The sequence below is a fragment of the Centropristis striata genome, chromosome 12 (genome assembly GCF_030273125.1).
Source record: "Centropristis striata isolate RG_2023a ecotype Rhode Island chromosome 12, C.striata_1.0, whole genome shotgun sequence".
Classification (NCBI taxonomy): domain Eukaryota; kingdom Metazoa; phylum Chordata; class Actinopteri; order Perciformes; family Serranidae; genus Centropristis; species Centropristis striata.
Genome location: NC_081528.1, coordinates 2,041,520 through 2,053,872, shown reverse-complemented (window position 1 = coordinate 2,053,872; position 12,353 = coordinate 2,041,520). Strand labels below are relative to the sequence as shown.

At 40.4% G+C, this 12,353-nt stretch overlaps 1 protein-coding gene across 3 annotated transcripts; it reads left to right on the top strand.

Moving 5' to 3' along the window:
• Nucleotides 1-4,867: 4,867 nt before the first annotated feature.
• LOC131981315 (sterile alpha motif domain-containing protein 3-like) lies at nucleotides 4,868-12,115 on the top strand. Of its 3 annotated transcripts, XM_059345554.1 has the most exons (6): nucleotides 4,868-5,546; nucleotides 6,918-6,994; nucleotides 8,596-9,576; nucleotides 10,207-10,359; nucleotides 10,531-10,623; nucleotides 10,767-12,115. In XM_059345554.1, the coding sequence occupies exons 2-6, from the start codon at nucleotides 6,962-6,964 to the stop codon at nucleotides 11,085-11,087; spliced, it is 1,581 nt and encodes a 526-aa protein (XP_059201537.1). In that variant the 5' UTR covers nucleotides 4,868-5,546; nucleotides 6,918-6,961; the 3' UTR covers nucleotides 11,088-12,115. The 3 variants fall into 3 exon arrangements, with proteins under 3 accessions (XP_059201537.1, XP_059201536.1, XP_059201535.1); XM_059345553.1 differs by lacking the exon at nucleotides 4,868-5,546 and having other exon boundaries at nucleotides 6,812-6,994; XM_059345552.1 differs by lacking the exons at nucleotides 4,868-5,546; nucleotides 6,918-6,994 and having other exon boundaries at nucleotides 8,443-9,576.
• Nucleotides 12,116-12,353: the final 238 nt, after the last annotated feature.

Here is a 12,353-nt window from a genome sequence, read left to right as displayed (position 1 = left end):
AGATGCAGCAGAGGTAATGCAGAGTGACAGAATAGGGCTGTTAATGTGTGGTTCCAGTGTGTAGCAGTAATACAGAACTATCACTCTCAGTCACTTTCTCTCAATATCTCAATGTCACTGCATATTTCCAAAACCTGATGCTCCAGATGGTTTGTTACACAGGATTGTCTGAATGCTGTCATTGTAAACCGTTTGCAGAAAGACAAGTACCTGGCAGGTGATTGGATGTTGATCACTGGCTGCCAAAACCAGTCTGGAGATGAGCGGAAACATCCTTCCCATCAGGGAAAGCTTCTAGTGCCATCCTCTGTTCAGTAAATACTCTCCAGTTCTTCTCTAACTCAGTGATTCCCAACAGGGGGGGCCCGACCCCCCAGGGGGGCGCCAAAGATCCACGGGGGGTCGCAAACCCCTTTTGATTTTAAGGGATGTAATAAATCTAATGTGTTAAATATAGATGAGTCAGCATTTAATTTAATAGTGGGACAAAAACATCTAAATAAGGGCTACATTAAACGTTTATTAATTTATTGAAATCTAAAAATCACTATAGAAAAGTTAAATCCGCGAGAATAAGGACATGTGTAACATCCCTCCTGCAGTATACACAGGTAACCTCACCTAGCAGTAACCTCAGCTAGCGGTAACCTCAGCTAGCGGTAACCTCACCTAGCTGTAACCTCACCTAGAGGTAACCTCACCTAGCGGTAACCTCACCTAGTGGTAACCTTACCTAGCGGTAACCTCACCTAACGGTAACCTCACCTAGCGGTAACCTCACCTAGAGGTAACCTCACCTAGCGGTAACCTCAGCTAGAGGTAACCTCGCCTAGTGGTAGCCTCGCCTAGCGGTAACCTCGCCTAGCAGTAACTTCACCTAGAGGTAACCTCACCTAGCGGTAACCTCGCCTAGTGGTAACCTCACCTAGAGGTAACCTCACCTAGCGGTAACCTCACCTAGAGGTAACCTCACCTAGTGGTAACCTCACCTAGAGGTAACCTCGCCTAGCAGTAACTTCACCTAGAGGTAACCTCACCTAGCGGTAACCTCACCTAGTGGTAACCTCGCCTAGTGGTAACCTCACCTAGAGGTAACCTCACCTAGCAGTAACTTCACCTAGCGGTAACCTCACCTAGTGGTAACCTCGCCTAGTGGTAACCTCACCTAGAGGTAACCTCACCATTCTCTCCAAAAAAAAGGCAAAGAGCATCCGTTGCAATAGGCGTGTTTCCATTGAGTACTTTCTAAGTACTTTTTGGAAAGCGGCTGAGAGTTTTGGCTCCGCCCACTAGTTAGTTCCCCTCAGCATCTGTTCCCATACAGGTACTTTTGTAGCGGCTAACCAACAAGTTCGAATGTGACAACAGACGGACATGGCTAGCAGTGTTGCCAACTTAGCGATTTTGTCTCTATATTTAGACTATTCAGACCCTCTAGAGACTCTTTGTCTCTATATTTAGACTATTCAGACCCTCTAGAGACTCTTTGTCTCTATATTAAGACTATTCAGACCCTCTAGAGACTCTTTGTCTCTATATTTAGACTATTCAGACCCTCTAGAGACTCTTTGTCTCTATATTTAGACTATTCAGACCCTCTAGAGACTCTTTGTCTCTATATTTAGACTATTCAGACCCTCTAGAGACTCTTTGTCTCTATATTTAGACTATTCAGACCCCCTCGGATCCTCCCTCCCAAGCCACACCCATAGCAGCTCATTAGACGGAAAAGTACCTAATGGAAACTCGCCTAATGACTTTGATAACTTGAACCAGGATGAACTGACAATGAGGTGACTGGACACAGAAATCGCAAACTAGAAAGACTTTTTTTCTGTTAAAAACTGTTCAGATAATGTATACTGGAATATAAAAATAATTTAGCTGCAACAACAGTGCACAGACAGATAAAATACATAAATACATACATATTTTAATTAAAAAACCACAGTGCCTCAACTTTGTTGACAGTGTAAAGCAGCCCCCCTTTTTACCACCCCAGTCACGTCGTTAAATCAGACTTTAGTTCTGGCTTTAGAGGAGACTGGTTCACATTTACAAGCATAAGCTCAACTGTCCTGAGGCGAAGGAGTAAGACGTGTGAATATTTAAATACAAAAGGTGATATTTCCCCTTAATGAAGTCATTAAAATACTAAAGAAAATCACATTTCACTGCAGGTTTCTGCTCTTTTTATGTTGCTGCAATCAGACAGAAAGCTGACTCACAGTGAATATAGATAACATCGCTCATATTCAGTGAAAGTTTATCATTATTTTGACAGAGTGCAGACCTTGAATTTGGAATTACAACTTCCATCAGATATGAGCTTTATCAAACTAGTCCTAATTATTTTTCATCCTTGAGTTCAAGCTACTTGTATTTAAACTTGTGCATTAAATTAGTTGGTGCTGCCATGTCTTCAAATTCTAAACAGAGAAGTGCTGCCTTTGAAATTCTATTGGCTGTGTCCAGAAATTTTGGTTCAGTGGTTTGTTTAAAAGGAAACCAACCCAGTCTCACAAATCAAGGCAAAGGCAAGACCAAAACCACTTCTCTAGGTTTAGGTCAAAGAACATTATTTTTCACAACCACAGTTCAATTCATTCGTCCGAATAAGCATATTGAAAGCTTAAAATAAGAAATTAACTCTTGAAACAAGATAAATTAAAGCTGCAAGCAACAATGAACTGGCCCTAGCACTTTAATTTATCTTGTTTTAAGAGTTAATTTCTTATTATAAGCGTTCAACATGCTTATTTCTAGATTTAATTATCTTAATTTAAGAAATCTTGTCAAGGTAAATTATCTGTCCATGCAGCAAGATCATTTCCCTCAGATTTACTGTTTTTATCTTGTTTTTAGACTAAACACCTTTTTTGCAGTGTAATGAAAAAAGTTGTGGACCCAGAACGGAACCCTGTGGAACACCATAAAATAAGATCTTCATCCATTTTCACATTTTTAGCACTAACAATTTGTATTGTTTTACATCTCAAAAACTGTGTCTAAAAACAAGATAAAAACACTGAATCTGAGAGAAATTATCTTGCTGCATGGACAGATGCTCGGGCCAGTTCATCGCTGCTTGCAGCTTTAATTTATCTTGTTAATTTCTTATTTTAAGCGTACAACATGCTTATTTCTAGATTTAATAATCTTATTTTAAGAAATCTTGTCAAGGTAAATTATCTGTCCATGCAGCAAGATAATTTCCCTCAGATTAATGGTTTTTATCTTGTTTTCAGACACACCTTTTTTTGCAGTGTATCATATGCACACACACTTTTATTTGGGCATATGCATTGGAAGTAATTTCAAGGTCTAAAGTCATGTTATTTGTACGCAGATTCAAGAGAATGGGCTGAATAAACACACAAGAATCAAGACATTTTGATTCCTACATGAAATCCCCAAACAAATGAGCTCCGCTTGTATGAAAATGTTGCAGCTTCACTGGTTCCTGCTGCTGTCGTCTCTACTTTGGTGTTTCCTCCAGCTCATGTTGGCTTAAGCTGTGGCTGCTGATTGCTGGATATCAACCCTGCTTGAAAACAGTGTTAGAGTTGGAAAGTGCACAGTGTTTCAAAGCCACTGGAAGTGAGCCACAGGGCCTGGTTAGCAACAGAAAGGAGCCAGCTAACATGGCCTGGCCTGTCTGACACTAGCAGCTCTCAGCAGCTGACAGAACTATGTGAACACTCTGTGATGAACTGTCACTGTGAGAAAAAAAGAAAGTAAGGAAGAAAGAAAGTGTCATAGGAAGAAAGTTACCACAGGATGTGCTCCACTTCTTGGGACCAAGACACAACAGGAAACTCTCTGCACAGATCTGAGCCTGTTTCTGAAATGTCACTTGCAAATAATTTATAATTGCTGGCTTTAGTTAGGCTGCAAAGTAATTTACAGAGGAATATTAAAAGAGCATGAATAAGTTATTGTAAATTAGAGGATTCTCAATACGAAAAAATAAGATCATTAATGGATTTTGTTTATCCTGCTCTTTGTCTGACATTCAGTTTGGTATAATTATGCCCCAAGTTTGTAACCTACAATTCTCATACTATGGAGGCTTTGGGGGAACAGGAAGTTATATGTGATCGTATAGTTAGTTAGCCGTCTTTTTTCCATATTGAATGCAAGATTTGTGCATCAGGTCAATGTGGATTTGGATTTAATGCAAATTGCAGCAACCAGAATCAGAATCAGAAGCCATTATTGTCATTGCACAGGATAGTAGAACGCAATTTGCCATCAACCCGTCCAAAACGTATAAAAGCACACAAATACTATGACAGAGGTGAACAGGACAGGAAGGTAGAGATAAAGAGAAAGAAAAATGCAAAAATGGCATTGCGTCTTCACTTTTTATTCCGCGCTTAGACGAGCGTTTTTGCGAGGAAATCTGTGTGCATACAGTGATGCTAAAGTGTGTGGAATTCGATTGGGTTTGCATGCTAGGTGGCCAAAATGTGGTACACTGTAAACCCAGATTTTGTTTCTAATTAAACTTCCAAGTGATCATTACTTATTCTTTTATGTTTTGTAAAAACCTGCTATCATTACTAAACAACATTAGTTGCTTGTACTATTTAGCTGAAATATTCCTTGCACTAATCATGTTTAGCAGAGATAACTTGGTGTGTTTACTTTAATAAGAAAAGGGAGGGGTCTAATTCATAACGTGCCTGGTCACGTGACAAGGCCAGCGTCTTGTAACGGTGCTCTACACTTAGCGGGACGAGCACAGGCATCGGCGGCAGACGGACTCTGACCAGGAAACAACTTTAGTCCAAGTGGAATGGTTAGTATGTAAAATAAATATTGCTTACATATAACTATATATGACGCCGTTTTTTTCTGTCGAATGATACTGTTTGAACGTGTGCATGCATGGTGTATGCTTATAGCAGGCTAACGCTAGCTAATGTCCACTCAAAATAGTGTCAGCTACCATGTTGAAGTTAGCTTCGTGTTAACAGTCTGAGGACTGCTCATATACTGGCAAGTTTGAGCGACTGTATCATTTATATTTCTGTCATTTTACGTTTATTTTTACACAATATATATATTTTAAATATTTCATTTTACGCCGTAGAAAAGAGGTTCAACCGCTCTCAGGGCTATCAGAGTGTAGCAGGCTATGGAGGTGTTTATGTAGTGCACACTTGACCGCTACTTGGCCACTCTCTTTTTCCGCTCACTCTCTCACACACACAGGCTTGTTTCATACTGGTTTTCCCTGTAACACTGACCCCGGTTCGGTTCTATTACCTTAAGCCTGATTTCCACCGGCGCGTTACAGCCACGGAACGGCAGCGCCGCGGTCGCCGTTGCAAACAGGTAACACTAATCAATGAGAGCATTTCCACGCGCTGCAGAACGTTACAGCAACGTCTCAGCCGCGGCTCTCCGCGAGCATTATGTATGACTTCTATTTTCGCCGTTATTGTATTTAACAGTGACGTTTTTGAGCTGAGCTGTTGAGCTAAAATTTTTCTTGTTCTCTATTTTTTCAGATCCTTGTGTAAAGATGCTGTGGAAGTGTAAGTATTGTGAGTTTGTGTGTGTGAAAAGGGGTTACCTTTTAAAACATTATAGGTTAAAGCACGGAAACTATGGTAGAACTATCCCATTTCCCTGCTTACACCAAGAATGTGTGTGCACATTCAACTCCATTAATGCACTTAAGGTCCACTTAGCAAAGATTCACCAGAAAACCCAGGGTGCACAACTGAGTGAAACTGCCCAAGTAACTTTTCACTGTCAGTCATGTGATTTTTCTGCACCCTGCACAGAAGCAGTCTTTCTCACTCACCTGCGCAGTACACATTTAAAGGTAAATCACAGAGTCCAGTGTCCATATAATGGCTGTAACTTTCACACTAATGTGTATTCCACATTTAATGCACACAAAAGTAAGGAGCACAGCACACACAACTGGAGAATGTTCAGGCCAGAAATAGTCTCTGGTAGTGTAACTAATGACATGGCCCAAGAAGAACATGAGCCTCCAAGTGACACCCCTGAATCAGAAGACAGTGAGGATTCTACCAATGAAGATCTTCATGATCTAGAGAAACAGCTAGAGCACAACCTAGCAGCTCTTTTTTTAAAGATGCAAACGGTCCTACACATTCCAGAAAGTACAGTACAAGAAGTCATCCAACAGCTGTTACAGATGTGTGAACTATCCCAGCCACTGCTGCATAATGCAGTCAAGGACATTCTGAAACAACATACAGATGTAGATGATTCAGTTGTGGGAGAGTTAGTCAGTGCTGCTGCAAAGAGCAATGTGATCATGAAATTCTGTGGCAAGGATGGCCCCTTATCAACAACAAAAAGGAGAGCAGCATATGTGAATAAAAACTTCACAGAGGTTAAACCAGTGGAGTACATTATTGAAAGAGGAAAAAAATCTAGTGTTGTATATGTTCCTTTGCATCCAATGCTACAGAAGATGTTGAATAGGGCAGACATTTTGGATAAAGCTCTTCCCGTCCAAAAGCATGTGCAACATGAGTACAGTTCATACAGAGATGGCTCGTATTGTAATGACAATGACCTCCTTAAAGGGGAGGACTTCAAAATTGCTGTTGGACTTTATACAGATGATTTTGAAGTGTCCAATCCTTTAGGAACATCTAGAAAGAAACACAAAATGAGTGCAGTGTATTGGGTGATAGCTAATGTACCATCAAAATACAGATCCGCACTTCACTCCATTCAGCTTGCTGTTTTGTGTAAAGCCTCTGATGTAAAAGAATTTGGCTATGCTAAAATTCTCCGCCCTCTCATTCAAGATCTGGCTTCTTTGGAGCAACATGGTGTATATGTTGAAAAATTAGGAAAATGTGTTAAAGGTACAGTTTTATATGTGGCTGCTGATAACCTGGCTGCTCATTCTCTGGCAGGATTCTTCGAAAGCTTCACGGTGAACAGATTCTGCAGGTTCTGTATGGCGACGAGAAACGAGATGCAAGCCAAGGAGGTAAATTCAGGTGCTTTTGAACCCCGAACTATAGACACACACAACCAGCAGGTGCAGGAGGTAAAGCAGGATCCAACTGTGGCCAAACAGTATGGTGTAAAAGGAGCGTGTGTATTGACTGATGGTCTGGAGCACTTTCATGTTGTTCGTGGGTACCCCCCTGACATCCTCCATGACCTTTTGGAAGGCATTGTTCCTGTCGAGTTATCCCTCTGTATTTCAGACATGATTTCTAAGAAATATTTCACCATAGAAACACTTAACCATGCCATGAAAACTTTTGAATATGCTTTTCATGACAAAACTGACCAGCCTCAGCCAATTGCCCAGGGCTTCTCTATGAAAGGGACCATAGGTGGCAATGGCCATGAAAACTGGGCCCTACTCAGGCTGCTCCCACTTATCATTGGCCATAAAGTCCCTGAAGGAGACAATGCTTGGAACATTCTGCTGCTCCTAAAAGACATTGTTGAGTTGGCTGTAGCTACAAAACACACTGAAGAGTCTGTACATTTCCTTGACTGCAAAGTGACAGAACACAGAGACTTGTTGCAAACAACATTCCCAGATTTTCGATTACGGCCAAAACATCACTACATTGAGCATTACTCTGAGATGATCAAGGCATTTGGTCCCCTTTCAGATGTTTGGACAATGCGCTTTGAGGGAAAACACAAATTCTTCAAACGGGTCATTCGTAATGCCCAAAACTTCAAAAATGTAGCTCTTACATTGGCTGTTAAGCATCAGAAAATGATGGCTTACTACTTGGACACAAGTTCATTTTTCAAGCCTTCAGTTGAAATGGACAAGGTCATTATAGCATCGATCACATCTTATCCTGAGAATGTCCAACAGGTTTTCTGCCAGAGAGTTCCTCAGCTTACATCAGTTCTTGTTGCATCATCAGTCTATGTAGATGGAATCAGATATTGTGCTGACATGATAGTCTCTGTCGGTTCATGCTCTGGCCTCCCTTCATTTAGGCAGATCAAACAGGTAGTGGCACTTAACACTGAGATCCTGTTTGTTTGCAATGAGATGACTGCGTGGTACCATGAGCATTTGAGATCTTTCGAACTCATCAGTGACAACAGTAACCGTTCTCTGTGTGTGGTGCAGCTGAAAGAGCTGAATGATGTTTTCCCTCTTTCAGGATACAGATATGGTGATAATTTAGTAGTGACCCTCCGGCGTTATATTCTGTGTTAAGAAGCCACAGTGTGATTTCTGCAATCAATCTAGGCTGTAATGGAACATTTTGTAGCTTGGGACACAGAAGTTGTTGTTTTTTTTTGTAAATGTTTTTCTTGCACATTTGTGTGGGGGTTTCTTGTGAATTTAAGTTTAATGGATTTACCACTTTAATCTCAGGGGACATCCACGTTTTTCTCTTTGTGACACATTCAATACCCACAAATGTGTCCACAAATTTTTTTTCTTGTGATTTTTGAGAATTACCAAGTTTTTCTTAGATAGCACTCATAGCTTGGTTCATAAAATGGTGATCTTTTGTGATGCACATAGCAATGGCCCAGCAATTGACTGTCCTTTTGGATATATATATTTCTAATGACCTAATTATCGTTTCTATTCCCAAGATGACTGCAAACCAGAAGATGACCTTGAGGGTCATTCTAACAGAGGCGGACATAAGAAAAGTCATCCTAAATACAAGACCCTCTACAGTCGAGGATTTGATAAGCAAGCTTAAAGAATCACTGGGACTTCATTTTAACTTCAGTCTCCAATACCAAGATCCGGATTTCAATAATGAACTATGCAATCTGACAGACACTGAAGAACTTCCAGAAAAACCAACAGTCAAAGTCATCCCTGTCTTTGAGCTTGTGCCTGTCTCTTCTGATGAAGTCCACAGTGACACAACCAGTACAGCAGAAACAGAGATACTCTTACACTCACCTCAGGAGCGACAGAAAAAGTGGCCAGAATTTTTTGATATCCCAAACTTTTCTGTTGATGTAGAGTATAGACTTAGGCAAGCAGATCTGCTGTTTATGAGTGAGGGTATATACCTTAAAGTAACAAAAGAACTAAAACATGACATACTTGAAAGATTGGCAGAGAGCATGTATTGCTACACAGCATACCCAACTGCTGCTCAGTTTGAAAGTGTTGCAGCAGCACTGATAAGCAAGCACCCTTGTCTCCAGGAGCGAGGCTCAACCACTCGCTGTTGCGGTTGGAAAAATAGTCTAAAGCATAAAATGGCTAATTATAGAACAAAGCGTAGGCAATCAGGATGCCTTGATGTTGCAGTAAATGCAGGTAAGCGGGGAAGGCATTCAGCAGAAGGACAACCAGCTAACAAGCGCATCAAGAAGGCAAAGAAAGGTGAAATCAACTACTTGCCCAACTTTCCGGATGGATTTGATCAGGCAGCCCTGGAGGGGGCCTGCAAAGACTTGGTTGATGAAATGCAGAAGAGAACACCAAATGGACTCCTTGTGAAACAGAAGATGGACCAGACATTTGCACTGAGAAGAAAAGAGGTAGTGGAGTCGGAACCTGCCATAAGCACGATGGTGAAACGCTGGCCTGCCCTTTTCACTGAAGATCAGGTATGTTCAAGAAAGAAAAGATAACTAATAACTATTTTTCTATTATATATTGTGTCCAAATGTATATTTGTCTTGTCCTCTTTAAGGAAAACATAACAAATTTTAATTTTGGGCGTGATGTTCACATTAAAATATCTAATTGACAAATGGGTACTAAACATCATTTTATCCCACAGAACACTTAAGTTACTGGTCTGCTGCTGGTTAGTTTGTATTATTGTGTGACTGTTTGTAAAGGGTTTTAAATTTGCACAATGACACTCACACAAACTAGGCAGCAGCTGGAGCAGAGTAGCAGCCTGGCAGTGACAAAAACAAGTACCTTTTAATGGTTTTACATTGACTGGTGCAGCTGCGAGTCATTTGGAGTACCAAATCCAAAACTTATTAGTCATTCAGATACTCAAATGTGCAAAAATGGGGGCCAGGTTTAAACATGTCTTATATTCCATTGCCTATTTATTCTTCAAGGTCCATACAAGAAGGTGAGGTAATGACCTACAGATTTCAAATCATATAGAGGACATTCATGGATGTTTTTCAGCACTACTTTGCAGATGGCTTAGCTGCCTTATATAGTTCAGTTGATGCAAGTTCTTATTTTTCTTTTTTGTTCTCTGTATTTTTCAGGTGTTCATGGAGTTCAGCAGGATTGTGGGCAAGAACCTCAAGCAGGAATTCTATGAGAGCATCGATCGGCACGGTCCCCGTCTCCTTGAGTTATTTGGATCGAAGAGAGGGAATGTTGGGCAGTTGTTGACACAGATTTCACAACAGACCAGGGTTGGTCCATACACTTATATGTGTATCCATATGTACTCATATCACAGTCCTACTCTATTAGTTGTGTAATTCAATCCAAACGTTGCTTGGATGGTTAAGCTTTCTTATAGATCATTATTTGTTTTTCATTTTAGCTATCTAACTTGTGTTATTGTGTTTAATTCCTGAAAGACTACAGAGCCAACTGCGATCCGGACAAAGGTGCTCAGAGGGCTTCCTATCATCCTTGGGGACGACCCCACAAACTTCTTCAAAGCAGGTTTTGTAAGTAAGCTCTTGCTTTCTTATAGTTTTCACCATTATTTATTTTATATTTTATTTTAAAGACACTCTTACATTGATTAAAGTTGTTTTTCAAATGAGAAATCTAATGTAATGATTGTGCTCTTCTGTTATTCTTTATTAAGGACTCTGATGGTGATGATTCCTTTCACGACCTTGACATTGGGATACTTCTCATTGATCGTGATGGTACTGTGCTCACATCTTCCCAGCATCTCAGTCCAACCTCGCTGAAAATCATCATTGAGGGACAAGTTGTGATGGACAACATTCAAGATCTGCCCAAAGCAATGTGCATTCTGTTTGGACTCACATATGCACTCCATCTTAACTACCCCAAGACTATGAAGCTCACATTTCAGTTCATCCAACAGGTATTGCTCTCGTTGGGCCACACTGACCTAAAGCCAAAGCTACAGACTTTGAAAAATCAGCTTGCAATGTAAACAGATGTCAAGTCTGCTGTAAGAAGCGGTTGATTACTTCTTTTTTTTTTTTTTTTGCCACACCAGCAAAAACACTTTCTGACCTGTGGGGTAAACCTTTTTATTTTCTGTAAAACAAGCCGAGAAACAGACACACATAAAACGCAGACACAAACACACAGTCGCACACAACACACACAGGTACAACACCCACATACTCACAAACAATACTGACACACCTACACACACAGAGTGCTGAAGGATGTGACTTGTGTGAAAATTAAAATTGTTATTGTAGCAGAAAGACACAAGACATAATTGTTCTTGTTGCATCATCAGTCTATGTAGATGGAATTAGATATTTGAGTGGGGGTCTTTTGGATTTTGATGGCTTACTACTGAGTTTGTAGCTTATTTTAGAGCTCATGTTGAAAACAGAAGTTTTTTTTTCTTTTTTCCTAAATTTCTGATTTTTTTTTGTAAATGTTTTTCTCTCACATTTGAGTGGGGGTTTCTGGTTTTTTTTTTATTGTAAGTTTGTGACACATTCAACACCCACACACTCAACACACTCAAACAACACAGGCACATACAACACCCACACAGACAAATTCAACACACACAAACAACAAAGGCACATACAACACACATGGACAAATTCAACACACAGACGGACAAATTCAACACACAGACGGACAAATTCAACACAGACGGACAAATTCAACACACAGACGGACAAATTCAACACACAGATGGACAAATTCAACACACAGATGGACAAATTCAACACACACACGGACAAATTCAACACACACACGGACAAATTCAACACACACACGGACAAATTCAACACACGGACGGACAAATTCAACACACGGACGGACAAATTCAACACACACAGACGGACAAATTCAACACACACAGACGGACAAATTCAACACACACAGACGGACAAATTCAACACACAGACGGACAAATTCAACACACAGACGGACAAATTCAACACACAGACGGACAAATTCAACACAGGCACAACACCCACACAAACAACACAGGCACAACACCCACACAAACAACACAGGCACAACACCCACACAAACAACACAGGCATAACACCCACACACATAACTATTTCAATTATTTGAAATTACCTTTTTCAGATCAATCTTTTTAGGTTGAAAATGTTGAGGTTGACCTGATAAGTTGGTCATAACAAGTTTGGCTGTGTTTTGCCATTTTTCTTAAAAATAAAATGCATTGACGCATTTAGAGGTGTTGTTTTATTTC